The sequence below is a fragment of the Salminus brasiliensis genome, chromosome 12, assembly GCF_030463535.1.
Source record: "Salminus brasiliensis chromosome 12, fSalBra1.hap2, whole genome shotgun sequence".
Lineage (NCBI taxonomy): Eukaryota > Metazoa > Chordata > Actinopteri > Characiformes > Bryconidae > Salminus > Salminus brasiliensis.
Genome location: NC_132889.1, coordinates 36,547,284 through 36,564,809, shown reverse-complemented (window position 1 = coordinate 36,564,809; position 17,526 = coordinate 36,547,284). Strand labels below are relative to the sequence as shown.

Genomic DNA, 17,526 nt, shown 5'->3' with positions numbered 1-17,526 from the left:
AAAGACTTCTATAGAAGCTGAAGTATCAACTGAAGCTTTTTACTCCAGTAAAAGTGTAAAAGTACTGGTTTCAGAACCACTTCAAGTAGAAAAGTAAAAGTAATGGAAGGAAAACAAAGGCTGAAAGCTTAGGCCGCGCCACAGGGGTCTGTAGTGCACTACCCCCCCCCTCCCTTCCCAAAAACCCATTTCTCTAAAAGCCATAATGAGGAGGATGTTCTATTAAAATGTTGATGTTAAAAATGTTGGGCTGCACTAGGCTCCTGTTTCAGCTGCAGATCTGCCCATTGAAAATGAAGCATTTCAGTAATATCAGCTCTATTAAAGGAGCGTCTCTGTGCTCTACTGAGCATCAACATGAGCTTAATGGAGGAAAATATGAGGAGTCGTTGTCTAGAAGTTCTGTAAAGCTGCAGAAAGTCAGACTTCAGAGGCGTGTGATCAATAAGCTTTATATTTATTATAAACCTCTATATTTTTTCTCATCCAAACACAAACTCAAACTGAAAGCTTGGCAGTAATAAATAAATATACACGTAAATTATGACAAATAATATATGTGTATTATATGAATGTTGTAATATTTAATTATATTATTATATTATATATATATATATATATATATATATATATATATATATATTTGGTGATTAGAGTGGCTGCTCGAATGTGAATCATGCTAACCGTACCGTTCTCTCCCAGTTAGGATGGGTTCTTCAGGAATTCAGATCGTGTGTGTGGCGCTGGGGGTTCTGGGCCTCATCGCCGGCATCGTGACCTGCGTCCTGCCCAACTGGAAGGTGTCATCCTTCACCGGACAGAACATCATCACTGCACAGGTACGGACACACGCAGGTGCACTCAGGAAATATGGAGAAGTGAGACGTGTGCAGATACCGCAGTACAGACGTGGCAGTGTGGGAAGGCCTGAGAGGATGGCACTGAATTTCACATATTAGAAACATTCCGATATTAGCTTATGAATGTATTTACATAAAGAGTATCACTAACACATGGAACAGGGGGCACAAACTGTATGTACCACAGGTCAAACTTCACTTCCGGGCAACATTAGTGCATATTTCATTGCCTACCACATGACATGTAGCCTAGTTTTAACCTTGGTAATCCTGGTTTTGCCTTTCAACCCTCCACTGCCCTAGGTGGCGCTGCTCTACAACCGACACTGCTCTGTTACCCAGTGAAATACAGGACTAGGCCTAGAAAGTTGTGCGTTGACATGTATGACATTATGGTCATCTAGGCTATTAAGGCTATTTATTGGTATTGGTCTAGTGACCTCACTAATGCTCTTGTCGCTAAATGCAATCAAACCCTCACAGCAATGTTCTCCTCCAGAAATCTAGTAGAAAGCCTTCTTCCTTGGACATTATAGACAGTAACTCCAACAAAAGCAGGATACACTCTTTTTAATGCCCTTGAGTTTAGAAGAAGCAATGAATGGGCAGGTGTCCCAATACTTTTGTCAATATAATATATGCGCATATGCGTATAACCCTGCTGACTGTTGTGTGTGTATGTGTGTTCAGGTGCAGCAAGAGGGCCTGTGGATGGAGTGTGTGGTGCAGAGCACAGGTCAGCAGCAGTGTAAGGCCTACGAATCCCTGCTGATCCTGGGCTCTGACCTCCAGGCTGCCCGTGCCATGACCATCATCTGCTGCATGCTGACCTCGATCGCCTTGCTGGCGCTGTTGGCCGGCGCCGACTTCACCACCTGCATCGAGAACGAAGACGCCAAGCCCAAAGTGTGCCTGGTGGCCGGAGTGTCCATGATCGTGGCCGGCCTGCTCCTCATCACCCCCGTCAGCTGGACCGCCCACAACGTGGTGCGCAACTTCAACAACCCGCTGTCCAACCCCAGCAGCCGGAGGGAGCTGGGGCCCTGCATCTTCATCGGCTGGGCCGGAGGAGTGCTCCTCCTGCTGGCCGGAGGTCTGCTGTGCTGCTTCAGTCGGCCTCACTCCGGGAGCTCTGGAGGAACCGCCAAATACTACAGCAACAGTGCCTCCGCCCCCAGCAAAAATTATGTGTAGAGGGGCAGTCTCGGGGGGTTATTTGCATGTAGGGGGGTAAAAATAGTGGCGATTAAATTGAATGGATTATAGTCAATATTTTTAGGGTCCGGTTAATTTTTTTGGCCTGAATCATAGTCATAGAAAGCCCAAGAAAGCTCCGTGCACTGTTTTATTGTCTATATATGCAATAATATATAGAATATGGACAATAGAAAAACTGAATGGTACCAAATTTTGAATCAGATTGAATCAAATCGAATCAAATGAATGAATCTGAGGAGTCATATTCAGAATTGTCAGGTCAGGGATGTTTTAGGGATGCACTGATTATCATTTTTTCAGCAAATTATGATTCATTTACATCCAATCTGAATGATGAAACATATGCTACCTGTTCAGGTAACAAACCAATCATAAAAATGAACCCCCCAAAAAGGTCCAATAGTGTGCCTTTACGGTTTACACTTTAATATGGCCTCATACAAACAGCTACACAGCAATGTAGTGGGGCTTTGCTCCATAACTGATAGGAACAACCCCGGTGACAAGCAGACTACCACCCCGTCACAGTCACCCAGCTAACATGCCCATGTGGGGCCTGTATGAGTAGTTCCACTTTGGCCCTACATAGGGATGCTCACCAGGGTCAGTGAGGGGACCAGGAGGGGTTAAACATGGGCCCCATCTGGGTTGTACACTGCAGCCTAGATGGAACCAATGTGATATTAAGGCCCATTTACTATTTAACACTGGTCAAAACCCACTCATGCCCACCTGGAACCCACCTGGATCCCACCTAGCCCACGCTCCACCCATGTGAGCCCCCACATGAGCATGTTGGCTGGGCAGCTTGACGTGAGCCAAGCTAAAAACAGCAAAATCTGCAGATTTGGATCAGGCATCCCCAGTTTAGGAATTTTAGAGGGAATTTTGGAGGGGTCCCAACCCTAGTCCTGGAGTCTTGGAGTTTTACTGCTCTGACACCAACAAATCAGCACATTACAATAAGCCATTTTGGAGTTGGCCTGGGTGGGCTGGAGCAGGAAAACCACTACACAGGCCTCCAGGAGTGACCGTTTGGCCATATTGGATAAAGGAAAGTTTAGGAGGTGTAGTAGCCATGAAACCCCCACCGCTTTTTAATGGGTAAAGATCTGTAAATATCTGTTCAGCTCATGTTTATATTCTCTGTTTAAGTGTTTCTCAAAGCTTCTGTACTTTTTTGAATGGCTGCTGTCGTGAGAAATCCTTGAGTCTGATTAGCTGTGTAGTAGATTCCTCTTTGTGCTCTCTAGAGGGCTTAAGGGGAACCTTTAAACATGGTGTTTTGGATAAGGGGTGTTTTCTCAGGACGGCAGCGTACTGCTGTCTCTATGCTATAATCATATAAGCTTCAAATGTGTGTTTGGACTCTTGTTTGTGGTTGGTGGTGCGGGTAACTCTGTCCATTTGAGCAGCAGCTAACACCAACGAAAGCGGCTAAATGACCAAACGCCAATCAGCCAATCTGTCAAAGGCTTTTATATATTAGGCAGCAAGTAAGGAAGTGAACAGCCAGGTCCTGAAGGTGATGGAGGTGTTGGAACCAGGTGTTCCTGGTATGCAGTGGTCAGTACTGACCTACCAAAAGTGCTCCTATGCAACAGGACGCAAGGCCAGGCCTTGATGAATCATAGCTGTTTTGGCTAACACGATATTAGGCTGGTGGTTTTAATGTTATGGCTGGTGGGTGTAGGTGGTCATTTAGCACGCTGCAAGCTGTTAGCTCAGAAGCTGGTCAGAGATTTTGTGTACAAAGGTAAGCTCAGGTCAAACGCATTTCAGGTAAGAGTGGTAGTTAAGAGCAAATACCTATTATTAACCCTTTTGACTCATAATTATCCCGAGAGAATTTACTAGCAGGACAAGGTCACGATATTTTCATATGTTAAAAGAACTGGCATCTTTTTATATTTGTAATAAAAATGGATATTTCTCATTATGTGTGTCTTCATGGTTGTTTTTGAGATTGTTGATGATAATGTCTGAACACAGTTTTTCTCTGGAGTGAAGTGAGGTGGCATGTGATTGGCTAACCAGACTTCATACGCTTCCATCCCACGTCCTCAAAATCACAGTCCTTCCACTACTATATCAGCTCAAACAGAGCCTCAGTGTATATCACAATACCTACATTTAGAGCCTTTTTAATATATATTCACCCTAATGACAGACCGTAGCTCCGCCTCCTCAGTGTATATCACAATACCTACATTTAGAGCCTTTTTAATATATATTCACCCTAATGACAGACCGTAGCTCCGCCTCCTCAGTGTATATCACAATACCTACATTTAGAGCCTTTTTAATATATATTCACCCTAATGACAGACCGTAGCTCCGCCTCCTCAGTGTATATCACAATACCTACATTTAGAGCCTTTTTAATATATATTCACCCTAATGACAGACCGTAGCTCCGCCTCCTCAGTGTATATCACAATACCTACATTTAGAGCCTTTTTAATATATATTCACCCTAATGACAGACCGTAGCTCCGCCTCCTCAGTGTATATCACAATACCTACATTTAGAGCCTTTTTAATATATATTCACCCTAATGACAGACCGTAGCTCCGCCTCCTCAGTGTATATCATAATACCTACTTTTAGAGCGTTATTAATATATATTCATCCCAATGACAGACCGTAGCTCCGCCTCCTCAGTGTATATCACAATACCTACTTTTAGAGCGTTATTAATATATATTCACCCTAATGAGAGACCGTAGCTCCGCCTCCTCAGTGTATATCACAATACCTACTTTTAGAGCCTTATTAATATATATTTACCCTAATGACAGACTGTAGCTCCTCCTCCTCAGTGTATATCACAATACCTACATTTAGAGCGTTATTAATATATATTCACCCTAATGAGAGACTGTAGCTCCTCCTCCTCAGTGTATATCACAATACCTACATTTAGAGCGTTATTAATATATATTCACCCTAATGAGAGACTGTAGCTCCTCCTCCTCAGTGTATATCACAATACCTACATTTAGAGCGTTATTAATATATATTCACCCTAATGACAGACTGTAGCTCCTCCTCCTCAGTGTATATCACAATACCTACATTTAGAGCCTTTTTAATATATATTCACCCTAATGAGAAACTGTAGCTCCGCCTCCTCAGTGTATATCACAATACCTACTAAAGACAGAAGCTCAACATCACAGTGTTTAAAATATTGCTGACATTTATTGAAATGCTCTATTAGACATATATTAAAATGAGTTTGCAAAAACAAATCATAAAAAACTCGTAGAAAATAAACTCGGATCCCTGAAGAGCGAATATTTGGTTTGTAAAAAGCTGCGATGTTCTCATTATCCCTTCATAAAACACGGCAGCTCTTCCCCACCCTCCCTCTCTGCTCCACCCTTCAACACTTGTGTGGTTCTTTCACATTTCCAGTTGAGTCCGGCGCCCTGGCCTTCAGTTTTTGCTCTCCAGCTCGCTCACTCGTTTACTCAGCTCCTCCACCAACTCCCTCAGCTCCTTCACCTCACTCTGCAGCGCCTGCATATCCTGAGAGAGAGAGAGAGAGCGGGTTATACTATACGGCTAAGTCTGTGTATGTGTGTATGTGTGTGTGTGTGTGTGTGTGTGTGTGTGTGAGTGTGTATGTGTGTTATGGCCCTACCCCGCCGTTGCCGCTGGAGGCCGTCGTGGTGGACATGAGGCTCTTGATGACCTTAAACTCTTTGTTTTTGGTGGTGGCCACAAAGCCGTCCTTCAGGGAGATGAGGATGGGCTTCCCCTCTTTACCAGCGAACCAATCATCAGCCTCCACCGACGGCTCCGGCCCGATAGTGTCCGGGTACAGATCCTCCTGGAACAGGTCCGACTGAAACCCACCCAACACAGCAGCATCAGCACCCGCTCAGCAGAATCAGCACAAGGTAGGTGTTTCTAATAAAGTGGCCAGTGAGTGGAAGCACAAGGTAGGTGTTTCTAATAAAGTGGCCAGAGAGTGGAAGCAGTGGTAGGTGTTTCTAATAAAGTGGCCAGAGAGTGGAAGCACATAGTAGGTGTTTCTAATAAAATGGCCAGTGGGTGAAAGCACAAGGTAGGTGTTTCTAATAAAGTGGCCAGAGAGTGGAAGCACAAGGTAGGTGTTTCTAATAAAGTGGCCAGTGAGTGGAAGCACAAGGTAGGGGTTTCTAATAAAGTGTCCAGTGAGTGGAAACACAAGGTAGGGGTTTCTAATAAAGTGTCCAGTGAGTGGAAGCACAAGATAGGTGTTTCTAATAAAGTGGCCAGTAAGTGGAAGCATATAGTAGGTGTTTCTAATAAAGTGGCCAGAGAGTGGAAGCATATAGTAGGTGTTTCTAATAAAGTGGCCAGAGAGTGGAAGCACAAGGTAGGTGTTTCTAATAAAGTGGCCAGTAAGTGGAAGCATATAGTAGGTGTTTCTAATAAAGTGGCCAGTGAGTGGAAGCATATAGTAGGTGTTTCTAATAAAGTGGCCAGGGAGTGGTAGTTCTGATTAGTGGTTGATCTTCACTGCGGGTCTCTTTACCTTTCGTGGCACTGTCATAACAATTGGCTCACACTTCCTCTCATGAAGTTTATAGAATCTGAAATCAGAGGAAAACAGAATGGGAGTGAATTCACAGACATACGTGTAATTTAGATGATATGTGTATTATACATTACAAGTGTGTGTGAGTGTGTGTGTGAGTGCTTGTGATGTTTACCTGGCGATCTCACACTTGTTGACCTCCAGTCCTCTCTTGGGCATGTAGCCCATCCCCTTCTGGCTCTCCTTGCTACTGTACATGGACAGATAGTGGACATAGGGAGCCTCGTCCGTCACCTCAAAGTACCGAATGCTGCTGTCGCCCTGACAACGCACACCGATACACACAGATATTTACAGCAGCAGAGAGCCAATATCAAACCTCTGACACCAAACAAACATGATTCCAGTGGGTCTAACTGAACTAATCTGGACTCACCTTTCCGCACAGGTAAACAACACCTGTGTCCGGGTCGAAGAAGGGCAGCAGAACTCCACTGCTGGTGTCCAGCTCCTGCAGGGTCAGCGGCTCATTAAAGCTATCCTGCAAACACACACACACACACACATTACAGTAAGAGTATTAGCGGCAGTATTAATGACATTATTAGGGACAGTATTAATGACAGTATTAGGGACAGTATTAATGACAGTATTAGGGACATTATTAGCAGCAGTATTAGGGACAGTATTAATGACATTATTAAGGACAGAATTAATAACAGTATCAGGGACAATATTAATAAGAGTATTAGGGACAGTATTAGGGACATTATTAATGACAGTATTAGGGACATTATTAATGACAGGATTAGGGACATTATTAATGACATTAAGGACAGAATTAATAACAGTATTAGGGACAGTTTTAGTAATAGTATTAATGGCAGTATTAGGGACAGTATTAATGACAGTATTAGGGACATTATTAGCAGCAGTATTAGGGACAGTATTAATGACATTATTAAGGACAGAATTAATAACAGTATCAGGGACAATATTAATAAGAGTATTAGGGACAGTATTAGGGACATTATTAATGACAGTATTAGGGACATTATTAATGACAGGATTAGGGACATTATTAATGACATTAAGGACAGAATTAATAACAGTATTAGGGACAGTTTTAGTAATAGTATTAATGGCAGTATTAGGGACAGTATTAATGACAGTATTAGGGACATTATTAATGACATTATTAAGGACAGAATTAATAACAGTATTAGGGACAGTTTTAGTAATAGTATTAATGGCAGTATTAGGAACAGTATTAGGGACAGTATTAATAACAGTATCAGGGACAATATTAATAAGAGTATTAAGGACATTATTAATGACAGTATTAGGGACATTATTAATGACAGGATTAGGGACATTATTAATGACATTATTAAGGACAGAATTAATAACAGTATTAGGGACAGTTTTAGTAATAGTATTAATGACAGTTTTAGTAATAGTATTAATGACAGTATTAGGGACAGTATTAATGACAGTATTAGGGACATTATTAATAACATTATTAAGGACAGAATTAATAACAGTATTAGGGACAGTTTTAGTAATAGTATTAATGGCAGTATTAGGCACAGTATTAATAACAGTATCAGGGACAATATTAATAAGAGTATTAGGGACAGTATTAATGACAGTAGTATTAGGGACATTATTAATGACATTATTAAGGACAGAATTAATAACAGTATTAAGGACAGTTTTAGTAATAGTATTAATGACAGTATTAGGGACAGTATTAATAACAGTATCAGGGACAATATTAATAAGAGTATTAGGGACAGTATTAGGGACATTATTAATGGCAGTATTAGAGGCAGTATTAGAGATGGTATTAGGACTAGGGACAGTATTAAGAAGCAATTTCAAATTAATCTGAAAGTGTCCTCAAACTTTTGACCTGCAGTGTACAGTTAAATCTGCATATCTGCCGTCAGTAGATGCTCACCGGATCCCAGAGCGCCACCTGCCTCTCACTCATTTTGCTGAAGCCAGTGGTCAGAATCTTCCCCTCGGACACAAACACGGCCCTAACCGGTCTGGAGCCTTCATGCGGCTTCTCCTTCTCCTGAAACACCACACACACACACACACACACGCATACACACATGACATACATGATAAGAGAGTAATACACGTTATACAGTAGACCAGTGAACTATTCGTTTACAAGGCAGTAAAAGCCGTGATCTGGACATGAGCACAGCAGGGGGACAGAGACACACGGCGAGGTGATGGACAGAGGGTAATGATGAGCATGTGTAGGAGGTTAGAGTACAGTAAATAACACCGCTAGCAGTTTTCTTATCTTCCTGTTTCCTTTTTTGTTTCATAGCAACCCCTGCCGAACTTCCCCAACCATACAAACAAACAAACAGCCGATCTGAGGGCGAGGCACCAGCACTGACGCTAAATTTACATGTAAACAGAGCAAGTTGCTACAACTACAGCTGCTAGGCTAATGACCACAGACGAAAGAAAACACACAGACGATCCTCCCAGTCCAAAACCACAGCCTAATCTCTGTAAACTGGGCAAGACAACACAGGTGTGGTCCTGTGGAGTCAGTGTGCTGGTGCAATACACATACACTATACGGACATAAGTATTGGGACACCTGCTCGTTCATTGTTTCTTCTGAAATCAAGGGCATTATTCAAAAGCGGTGATCCTGCTTCTGTTGGGGTAACCGTCTGTACTGCTGCCCAGAGAAGAAGGATTTCTACTAGATGTTGGAGGAGGATTGCTGTGAGGATTTGATTGCATTCACCGACAAGAGCTGCGTTAGTGAGTTCAGGATGTTGGGGGGCTTTATACCCCTCACCTGGCATTAGGTGGTATAATTGCTAATAGAGTCATGCTCATAGACAGACAGACAGACAGACAGACAGACAGATAGACAGATAGATAGATAGATAGATAGATAGATAGATAGATAGATAGATAGATAGATAAACAAACAGACAGACAGACAGATATATAGGAAGACAGACAGGCAGACATACAGACAGATAGAAAGAAAGACAAACAGGCAGACAAATAGCCATACAGGTAGATAGATGGACAGACAGACAGACAGATAGATAGATAGAGATAGATAGATAGACAGGCAGAAAGATAGACAGACAGACAGATAGATAGGTAGACAGACAGACAGATACATGTTGTTTCTAAAGGGGGTGAAGCCAGCGTGATGCAGGATGGAGGAGGTGGAGAAGACGTACGGCTAATACGGTGCCCTGGCGGGGGTCCAGTACGCGCAGTTTCTTGTCCTTGCAGGAGGTGAGGATCCGTGAGCCGTCTCTGTTCCAGCAGGCGCTGTAGATGAGGTCAGTGTGCACAGAGTCGATCCTGACCACCGCCTCACCTCTCGCTACGTTCCACAGGATCACCACGTTATCACAGCCTGGAGAGATGAGGGGGAGGCAGGGGAGAAAATCCTGTGATGTGCAATTCTCATGAACAACCAGCAGATGGCGCTGATTTCACTTGTGACACTTTAGTACTTTTGTCGTATGTGAGTATTTGCGGCTGTGTGTGTGTGTGTGTATATATATGCAATTAGAGATAACACTGACAGGTATCAATATATATATATATACACACTATTTGGACAAAAGTATTGGGACACCCGCTCATTCATTGTTTCTTCGGAAATCAAAGGTATTAAAAATAGTTGATTCTGCTTTTGTTGGAGTATCTGTCTCTACTGTCCAACGAAGAAGGATTTCTGCTAGATTTTGGTGGAGCATTGCTGTGAGGATTTGATTGCACTCAAGCGCATTAGTGAGGTCAGAATGTTGATTGACAATCACCACCCCACCTCATCCCCAACTCCCCAACTCATCCCATCCAAAAGTACTGAACAGAGAATCGTCATTCCAGAGAACACAGCTCTCCCACTGCTTCACAGCTCAATGCTGGGGGGCTTTATACCCCTCTAGCCCACACCGGCATTAGGCAGCAGCTCGGTGCCAGTAGGTTCATGATGTTTATCTGCTCCAGAGGTGTCCTATTCCATTGGCAGTACTTCTATACAGACACTAGAAAAACTGTGTGTATGTGTGTGTGTGTGTGTGGGTGCAACTTAAAGTAGATGAATGCATGCACTAGAAGGGGTGTCCACAGACATTTGGACATATAGTGTGTGTATATAGTGTGTATGTATATATATATATATATATATATATATATATATATATATATATATAATAATGTCTACATGTGCAGTTAACCACCCTCACAAAGAGAAGGAAGTCATGGGTGGAGGTGTGAATATAAATACATGTGTGTTTCTGTGTGTGTGTGTGTGTGTGTGTGTGTGTATTTGGCCTAATGAGTAATGCCAGCTGCACAGTACTTGCTTTACTTAACAGTTTGTACAGACGTCCCTGTAGTTACTGAGTAATAGACCTTAGTGTGGCATAAGCCTTGAAGTAATGGGTGGAGTCATGGGCGTTAAAGGGTTAAAGGCACGTGCATAAGACAATATCCACAAATGCTCAGAACAATCTCAGCTCTCTCTGAAATGAGACCCTAAGTGGCCTAGAGCACTGAAGAGAGAATCTGCCCCTAAAAGTCAGATTATAGAAATTATTATTATAGAAGATTATAGAAATTCTTCATATTTCCTGTAAAATTGTTCCTCTACCCATGTGACCGAATTGTTCTGGAGCTTGAAACGGCTTCATCAAGCTTAATTAATTATTAATGTGTAAATATAATAATAGTTTTTAAACAGTGAGAGGCAGAAGACGAGTCCACTGGTCAGTTTTACACAAAAGCTTAGACTCCACCAATTACAGACGAGAGGCAGATGACGGACACATGAATCCACCAATTACAGACGAGAGGCAGATGACGGACACATGAATCCACCAATTACAGACGAGAGGCAGATGACGGACACATGAATCCACCAATTACAGACGAGAGGCAGATGACGGACACATGAATCCACCAATTACAGACGAGAGGCAGATGACGGACACATGAATCCACCAATTACAGACGAGAGGCAGATGACCGACGCACAAATCCACCAATTACAGACGAGAGGCAGATGACCGACGCACAAATCCACCAATTACAGACGAGAGGCAGATGACGGACACATGAATCCACCAATTACAGACGAGAGGCAGATGACCGACGCACAAATCCACCAATTACAGACGAGAGGCAGATGACCGACGCACAAATCCACCAATTACAGACGAGAGGCAGATGATGGACACATAAATCCACCAATTACAGACGAGAGGCAGATGACGGACGCATGAATCCACCAATTACAGACGAGAGGCAGATGAGGGACGCATGAATCCACCAATTACAGACGAGAGGCAGATGACGGACGCATGAATCCACCAATTACAGACGAGAGGCAGATGATGGACGCATGAATCCACCAATTACAGACGAGAGGCAGATGATGGACGCATGAATCCACCAATTACAGACGAGAGGCAGATGATGGACGCATGAATCCACCAATTACAGACGAGAGGCAGATGATGGACACATGAATCCACCAATTACAGACGAGAGGCAGATGACGGACACACAAATCCACCAATTACAGACGAGAGGCAGATGATGGACGCATGAATCCACCAATTACAGACGAGAGGCAGATGACGGACACACAAATCCACCAATTACAGACGAGAGGCAGATGATGGACACATAAATCCACCAATTACAGACGAGAGGCAGATGACGGATGCATGAATCCACCAGTTAGACAGGATGGGAGGCAGAAGACGAGTATCTCGACCCGTCCTCACAGCCTCATAACTCTGGATGTGAGTCACGTACGACCTGGCAATGAGATGCAATGGAAAGGGCGGAGTCTACAGATTCTCACAAAGATATTCATAGAAATATTAAGAAACATTGGATTTGGCGCGTCGACATGTTCACAGACTCCAGAGGGTCAATATTACTATTATTATTATTACTCTATTTTCTTGGTACAGGAACCTTGGATACATTTGACAGGTGCTTAGAAACAAAATGCTATAATAATAAATAATAATTATAATATTATTATTGTTATTATTATTATGATTATGATTATTGTTGTTGTTGTTATTGTTGTTGGGTCTCCCCCTTTCTGCTCACCCACAGAGAGAGAGGACAGTTATGCTCTCAGGGATGCCTGGCCACAGTACTTGAAAGCTGGTTAAATACTGTATGTACAGTCTTTTGTGTGTGTGTGTGTGTGTGTGTGTGTGTGTGCGTTTACCTGCACTCATTAGCACGTTGTGCGCTGTGGGGTGCCAGCTGAGGATGCCCACACGTTTGGAGTGGCCATCCAGCTTCACCACTGGCTCCTTCAGGGGCTGTGTCAGACCACCTTCTGGAATCTCCCAGATCTACACACACACACACACACACACACACATACACAAGGACAAGCACTCATCAGCGAAAGGGCAGCACTGACACACACTGAATCTCTCATGTCTCCACTATGGTATTGATTAAACTGCTTAAATACTGTGAAAGAGGTTACTGAGGACCAAGCACTTGCTGGGATTTGACCTTATGACCTCCTCACACTTGCTGAGCAGCAGTTAGACCGTAGGGCCGGTCTAGAGCTGTGAAACTGCACTACATACAAACACAGTTCTTCCCTTCACTGCTTCACAGTTCTAAAGTGGCACGACTGTCTAACTGCCTGCTTTCTAAGAGACTCAGGAGGTCATAAGTTCAAATGAAATGGGCCAGACTGTTACGTTTGTATGTATAATGAGGCAAGGTCAAAGGTTAGGGCCTCTCACCATGACACTGCAGTCTTCAGAGCCGCTGGCGATGATGTTGTCGTTGTGTGGGCAAAACTCGATGTCCAGGACAGGTCCGGTGTGGCCGCAGACGGTGGGCTGGGACATATCGATACGGCCGGTCTGCAGGGGGAGACAGGGACAGATTCAGGGTCAGGGCGGGAGTTTGTGGAACAGCTTGTAGAGCTGCAGAAGATCACTGGTAGATCAGAGTGTGAAACAACAACAAAAGCTCAGTAAGTGAATAATTGTTGGTACATTATATGGACAAAAGTATTGGGACACTTGCTTGTTCATTGGTTACTTCTAAAATGGAAAAGAGCTGATCCTGCTTTTGTTGGAGTAACTGTCTCTACTGTCCAGGGAAGAAGGAGGCTTTCTACTAGATTTTGGTGGAACATTGCAGTGAGGATTTGATGTTACTAGCTGTGGTGGCGTACCAGAGGAGCACACACACGCACACTGTTTATATTAACCGTCAGAGGAAATATGGCAACTATCATTATGACAATAGACTGATATTAGAGGGAACTGACAGTATCAATGAGAGCGAGAGAGAGAGAGCGAGCGAGAGAGATAGAGAGAGCGAGAGAGAGAGCGAGAGAGAGAGAGAGAGAGAGAGAGAGAGAGAGAGCGTATGAGAGGAACTCTGTCAGCTGATCTCAATTTTACAGCTATGCCTCCAATTAGCTGTAATAGAAACTAACCATGTTAGAGACGACAGCACACAGCAGACAGTTCCCACCCACAGCACTGTGTGTGTGTGTGTGAGAGAGAGAGAGAGAGAGAGAGAGAGGGTGAACTGAGCTCTGACCTGAGCCCACACCACTCTCCACTACACCGCCAGGCTACGTCAGGTTTAAACGTCAAGGGTCTGCCCCCAGACTAAGGGATTAGGCCTAGCTCTGGGCAGCACCAAGGATTCCTGTCCCTGATTCCCAAAAGTATTGAGACACCTGCTCATTAATCCTGCTTCTGTTGGAGTAACTGTCTCTACTGTACAGGAAAGAAGGCTTTGTACTAGAGTTTGGAGGAGAGGCATTGCTGTGAGGATTTGATTGCATTCAGTGACAAGAGCTAGTCGTTAGTAAGGTCAGGATTTTGGATGATGATCATCGTCCCACCTCATCCTCCCCAACTCCCCAAAACTACTGGATGGAGCTCCACCATCCATCATTCCAGAGAACGCAGCTCTTCCACTGCTCCACAGCTCAATGCTGCTGGGGGGCTTTAGCCTATGCCTGGCATTAGGCAGCATGGTGCCAATAGGTTCATCCCAGCTAACATGTATGCGTGGGGCCTGTATGGGTAGCTCAACTGGGATCCCATAGGGGAATCCGTTGGTCCTACAGATGGATGCCAACCCAGGTCAGTGATGGGACCAGAAGGGGTTTGACTTGGCCTATACGAGACCCATGTGAGATTAATGTGGGCTGTAATGATATGACCCATAATGGAAGCCCCACTGGGTGCCAGTAACAACACATATACAAACCCACTCAGAGCCCATGCCCTTTTCTTCTACTGGCAGTACTTCTCCACAGGGGCTAGACGAGCTTAAAGTCGCTGAACGCGTTCATTACAAGGGGTGTCCACAAACATTTGGACAGATAGTGCAACATACAGGAGGTGTACAGGAGGTGGATTTGTATGTTACTCATCCTCTCCTCTTCCACCCTCTCATGCTCGGCATCTGTTGACCGAGCGAACCGATGTGGTCCACTCTCTAACGTGCCGTTTCACACACAGCGAACTTCCTCAGCGGCCAGCGGCCTGACGCAAAATTCCTGCGCTCATTGGTGGACAATGGCTTCCATTCAGGAGGGCGCATTCAGAGTCGGAGATGACAGAACGGCCATTCATTCTCAAATAAATGACGAGAGGGTCGAGAGAGATAGTGATGAACCGAGTCAGAGACAGTGAGAGAGACAGTGAGAGAGACAGAGAGAGAGAGGGTGAGTGAGTGAGAGACATTAGATAACTAAGAGGAGCAGGAATTACAGGGTTTAAGTGAACGGTAAACAGAAGCATGTATGGAAAAGGAAGAAAGAGGGCAGCGTAAAAATATCTGGTGACCTTTTCAGCCTCCATCATCAGTTTAGGCCTTTGGAAACCCAGCGCTGCCCAACGAGCACAGACTCGCTCATTTAAAGAGAACTGATTCAATTTGCTTGATTCTGATCTGTGCATCTTCTGCAGGGCACCAGTACTGCCCTGGTGCAGATACACTACATGTCCAAATGTTTGTGGACACCCCTTCTACTGTGTGCAAATGCACACACACACACACACCCTCATACAGCTTGTATAGTCCCTGTAGAGAAGTACTGCCAATAGAATAGGACTCTGAACCTGAAACATGACCCTATTGGCACCATGCTGCCTAATGCCAGGTGTGGGCTAGTAGAGGGGTATAAAGCCCCCCAGCACTGAGCTGTGGAGCAGTGGAGGAGCTGTGTTCTCTGGAATGATGGCTGGTGTTTATGATTATGGTATGATATAAAGGGGGAAATGAGGTCACACTATTATGAGGTCTGTATTTAAGATAAGATAAAGATTGTATCTCCAAAATGGGAAGTTTATAGAAGAAGTAAAATGAAATATTCAATGGTTTCATTTGATCTCTAATGGTCAGATTATCTCACTCGCCAGATTGCCAGATTGCAAAAATGCACGCTGGTTCGAATCCCGGGTCATGCTGCTTGCCATCAGCAGCCAGAGCCGGAGAGAGCACGATTAGCCTTTCTCTCTCTGGGTGGGTTGATGGCTTTCTCTCTCTCTGGCACTGGTGTCTGCTAGGCAGTGCATCAGAGCTGGGTACCCGGCACTTTCCTCCAAGCATGTTGGTTGCCTGGTTACGTTGCATCGGCAGCGGTGGCTGGTTGAACATGTGTTGGAGGAGGCATGTGCCAGTCCTCACTCTCCCAGTGTTGGGAGCATTACATGTGATAGAGAACTAACAAGTGGGTTGGGTAACTGACTAAATCTAAAATTGAGGCGGACAATTAGATTAAAATAAAATAAAACAAAATAAAAATAAATACAATAAACAAAATAAAATAAGATAAACAAAATAAAATAAGATAAACAAAATAAAATAAATAAATAAAATAAGCAAAATACAATAAACAAAAGAAAATAAAAATAAACAAAACACAATAAACAAAATAAAATAAACAAAATAAAATAAACACAATAAAAAAACTAAATAAAATACAATAAAAAGTAAAAAAAAAAATTATATATATATATTGCTGTTTTTCACTTTCTGACTTAATGAGAAAATACAAATAACTTCATGATAAATGGACTAATAGAAATGCTTCATAAAGTATGCAATAAAAGTTTTATAACAGTATGATACTTTTTTAGGGCATTAGGGCCAAGAATATGTGATCTGAATATGATTCTAGTACCATTATTCAGTAGGAAACTATTCTGTGCTTATTAAAATTCTGTTTCAGTAAATTTTAAACTGATTAGACTAATTAGCTTAGAAACACACAAACTACACTATTAATAAACTAAACTAAAAACAATACAAACAGCAGCATATTTAAAAACAGTATATTGGAATAGAACCTGTGATATTTTAGGACCTGCTTTATTGATTATTATAATCTTATACTATCAGTGATGCTGCTGATGTGCTGCCTTCAGATCAATTCACCCCCCCCCCCTAATTCTGCATACAGCTCTAATTCAGCTCCACAGGCCTGGGCCTCAATGTATTACAAAGACAACGCTGACTGCACTGATCACTATCAGCCAGCAGTCAGTGATGAAGTTCTTGTGTGTGTGTATGTGTGTGTGAGAATGTGTGTGTGAGAGTGTGTGTGTGTTAACGACGCACTAACAGGCAGCTGTCCCTCTCCTCACTCACTCAATCTGCAAACTGTCACCACATCCTGTGCAGACGGCTGACAGTGAAGCAGTCCAAATAAGGCAAAAAGAGTGGCGGCGCGAGAGCAGCTCAGAGAGAGACGAGAGAGAGAGAGATGACGCAAAAGCCCGTCCTCAAACCTACACATTCAGCAAAACACACCCCGTCGCGCCTTTTTCAAATTTAAACTCTCAAACACACACACACCGGAAACAAGGAGCCAAAACCAC

At 43.4% G+C, this 17,526-nt stretch overlaps 2 protein-coding genes across 2 annotated transcripts in view; one reads left to right on the top strand and one right to left on the bottom strand.

Moving 5' to 3' along the window:
* The first annotated feature begins 707 nt into the window (after window positions 1-707).
* Window positions 708-2,054, top strand: cldni (claudin i). Its single transcript, XM_072693512.1, has 2 exons — window positions 708-839; window positions 1,551-2,054. The coding sequence occupies exons 1-2, from the start codon at window positions 708-710 to the stop codon at window positions 2,052-2,054; spliced, it is 636 nt and encodes a 211-aa protein (XP_072549613.1).
* Window positions 2,055-5,263: 3,209 nt separating this feature from the next.
* The window catches only part of coro1a (coronin, actin binding protein, 1A), a 21,900-nt gene continuing 9,637 nt past the window's right edge, over window positions 5,264-17,526 (bottom strand). Inside the window, exons 3-11 of the mRNA XM_072693549.1 lie at window positions 13,414-13,536; window positions 12,876-13,005; window positions 9,850-10,031; window positions 8,574-8,693; window positions 7,047-7,151; window positions 6,786-6,931; window positions 6,608-6,665; window positions 5,729-5,932; window positions 5,264-5,613 (exon numbers count right to left, since the gene is read on the bottom strand). Coding sequence (XP_072549650.1) covers window positions 5,521-5,613; window positions 5,729-5,932; window positions 6,608-6,665; window positions 6,786-6,931; window positions 7,047-7,151; window positions 8,574-8,693; window positions 9,850-10,031; window positions 12,876-13,005; window positions 13,414-13,536 — 1,161 coding nt within the window. The 3' untranslated portion in view covers window positions 5,264-5,520. The remainder of the gene's footprint in view (window positions 5,614-5,728; window positions 5,933-6,607; window positions 6,666-6,785; window positions 6,932-7,046; window positions 7,152-8,573; window positions 8,694-9,849; window positions 10,032-12,875; window positions 13,006-13,413; window positions 13,537-17,526) is intronic.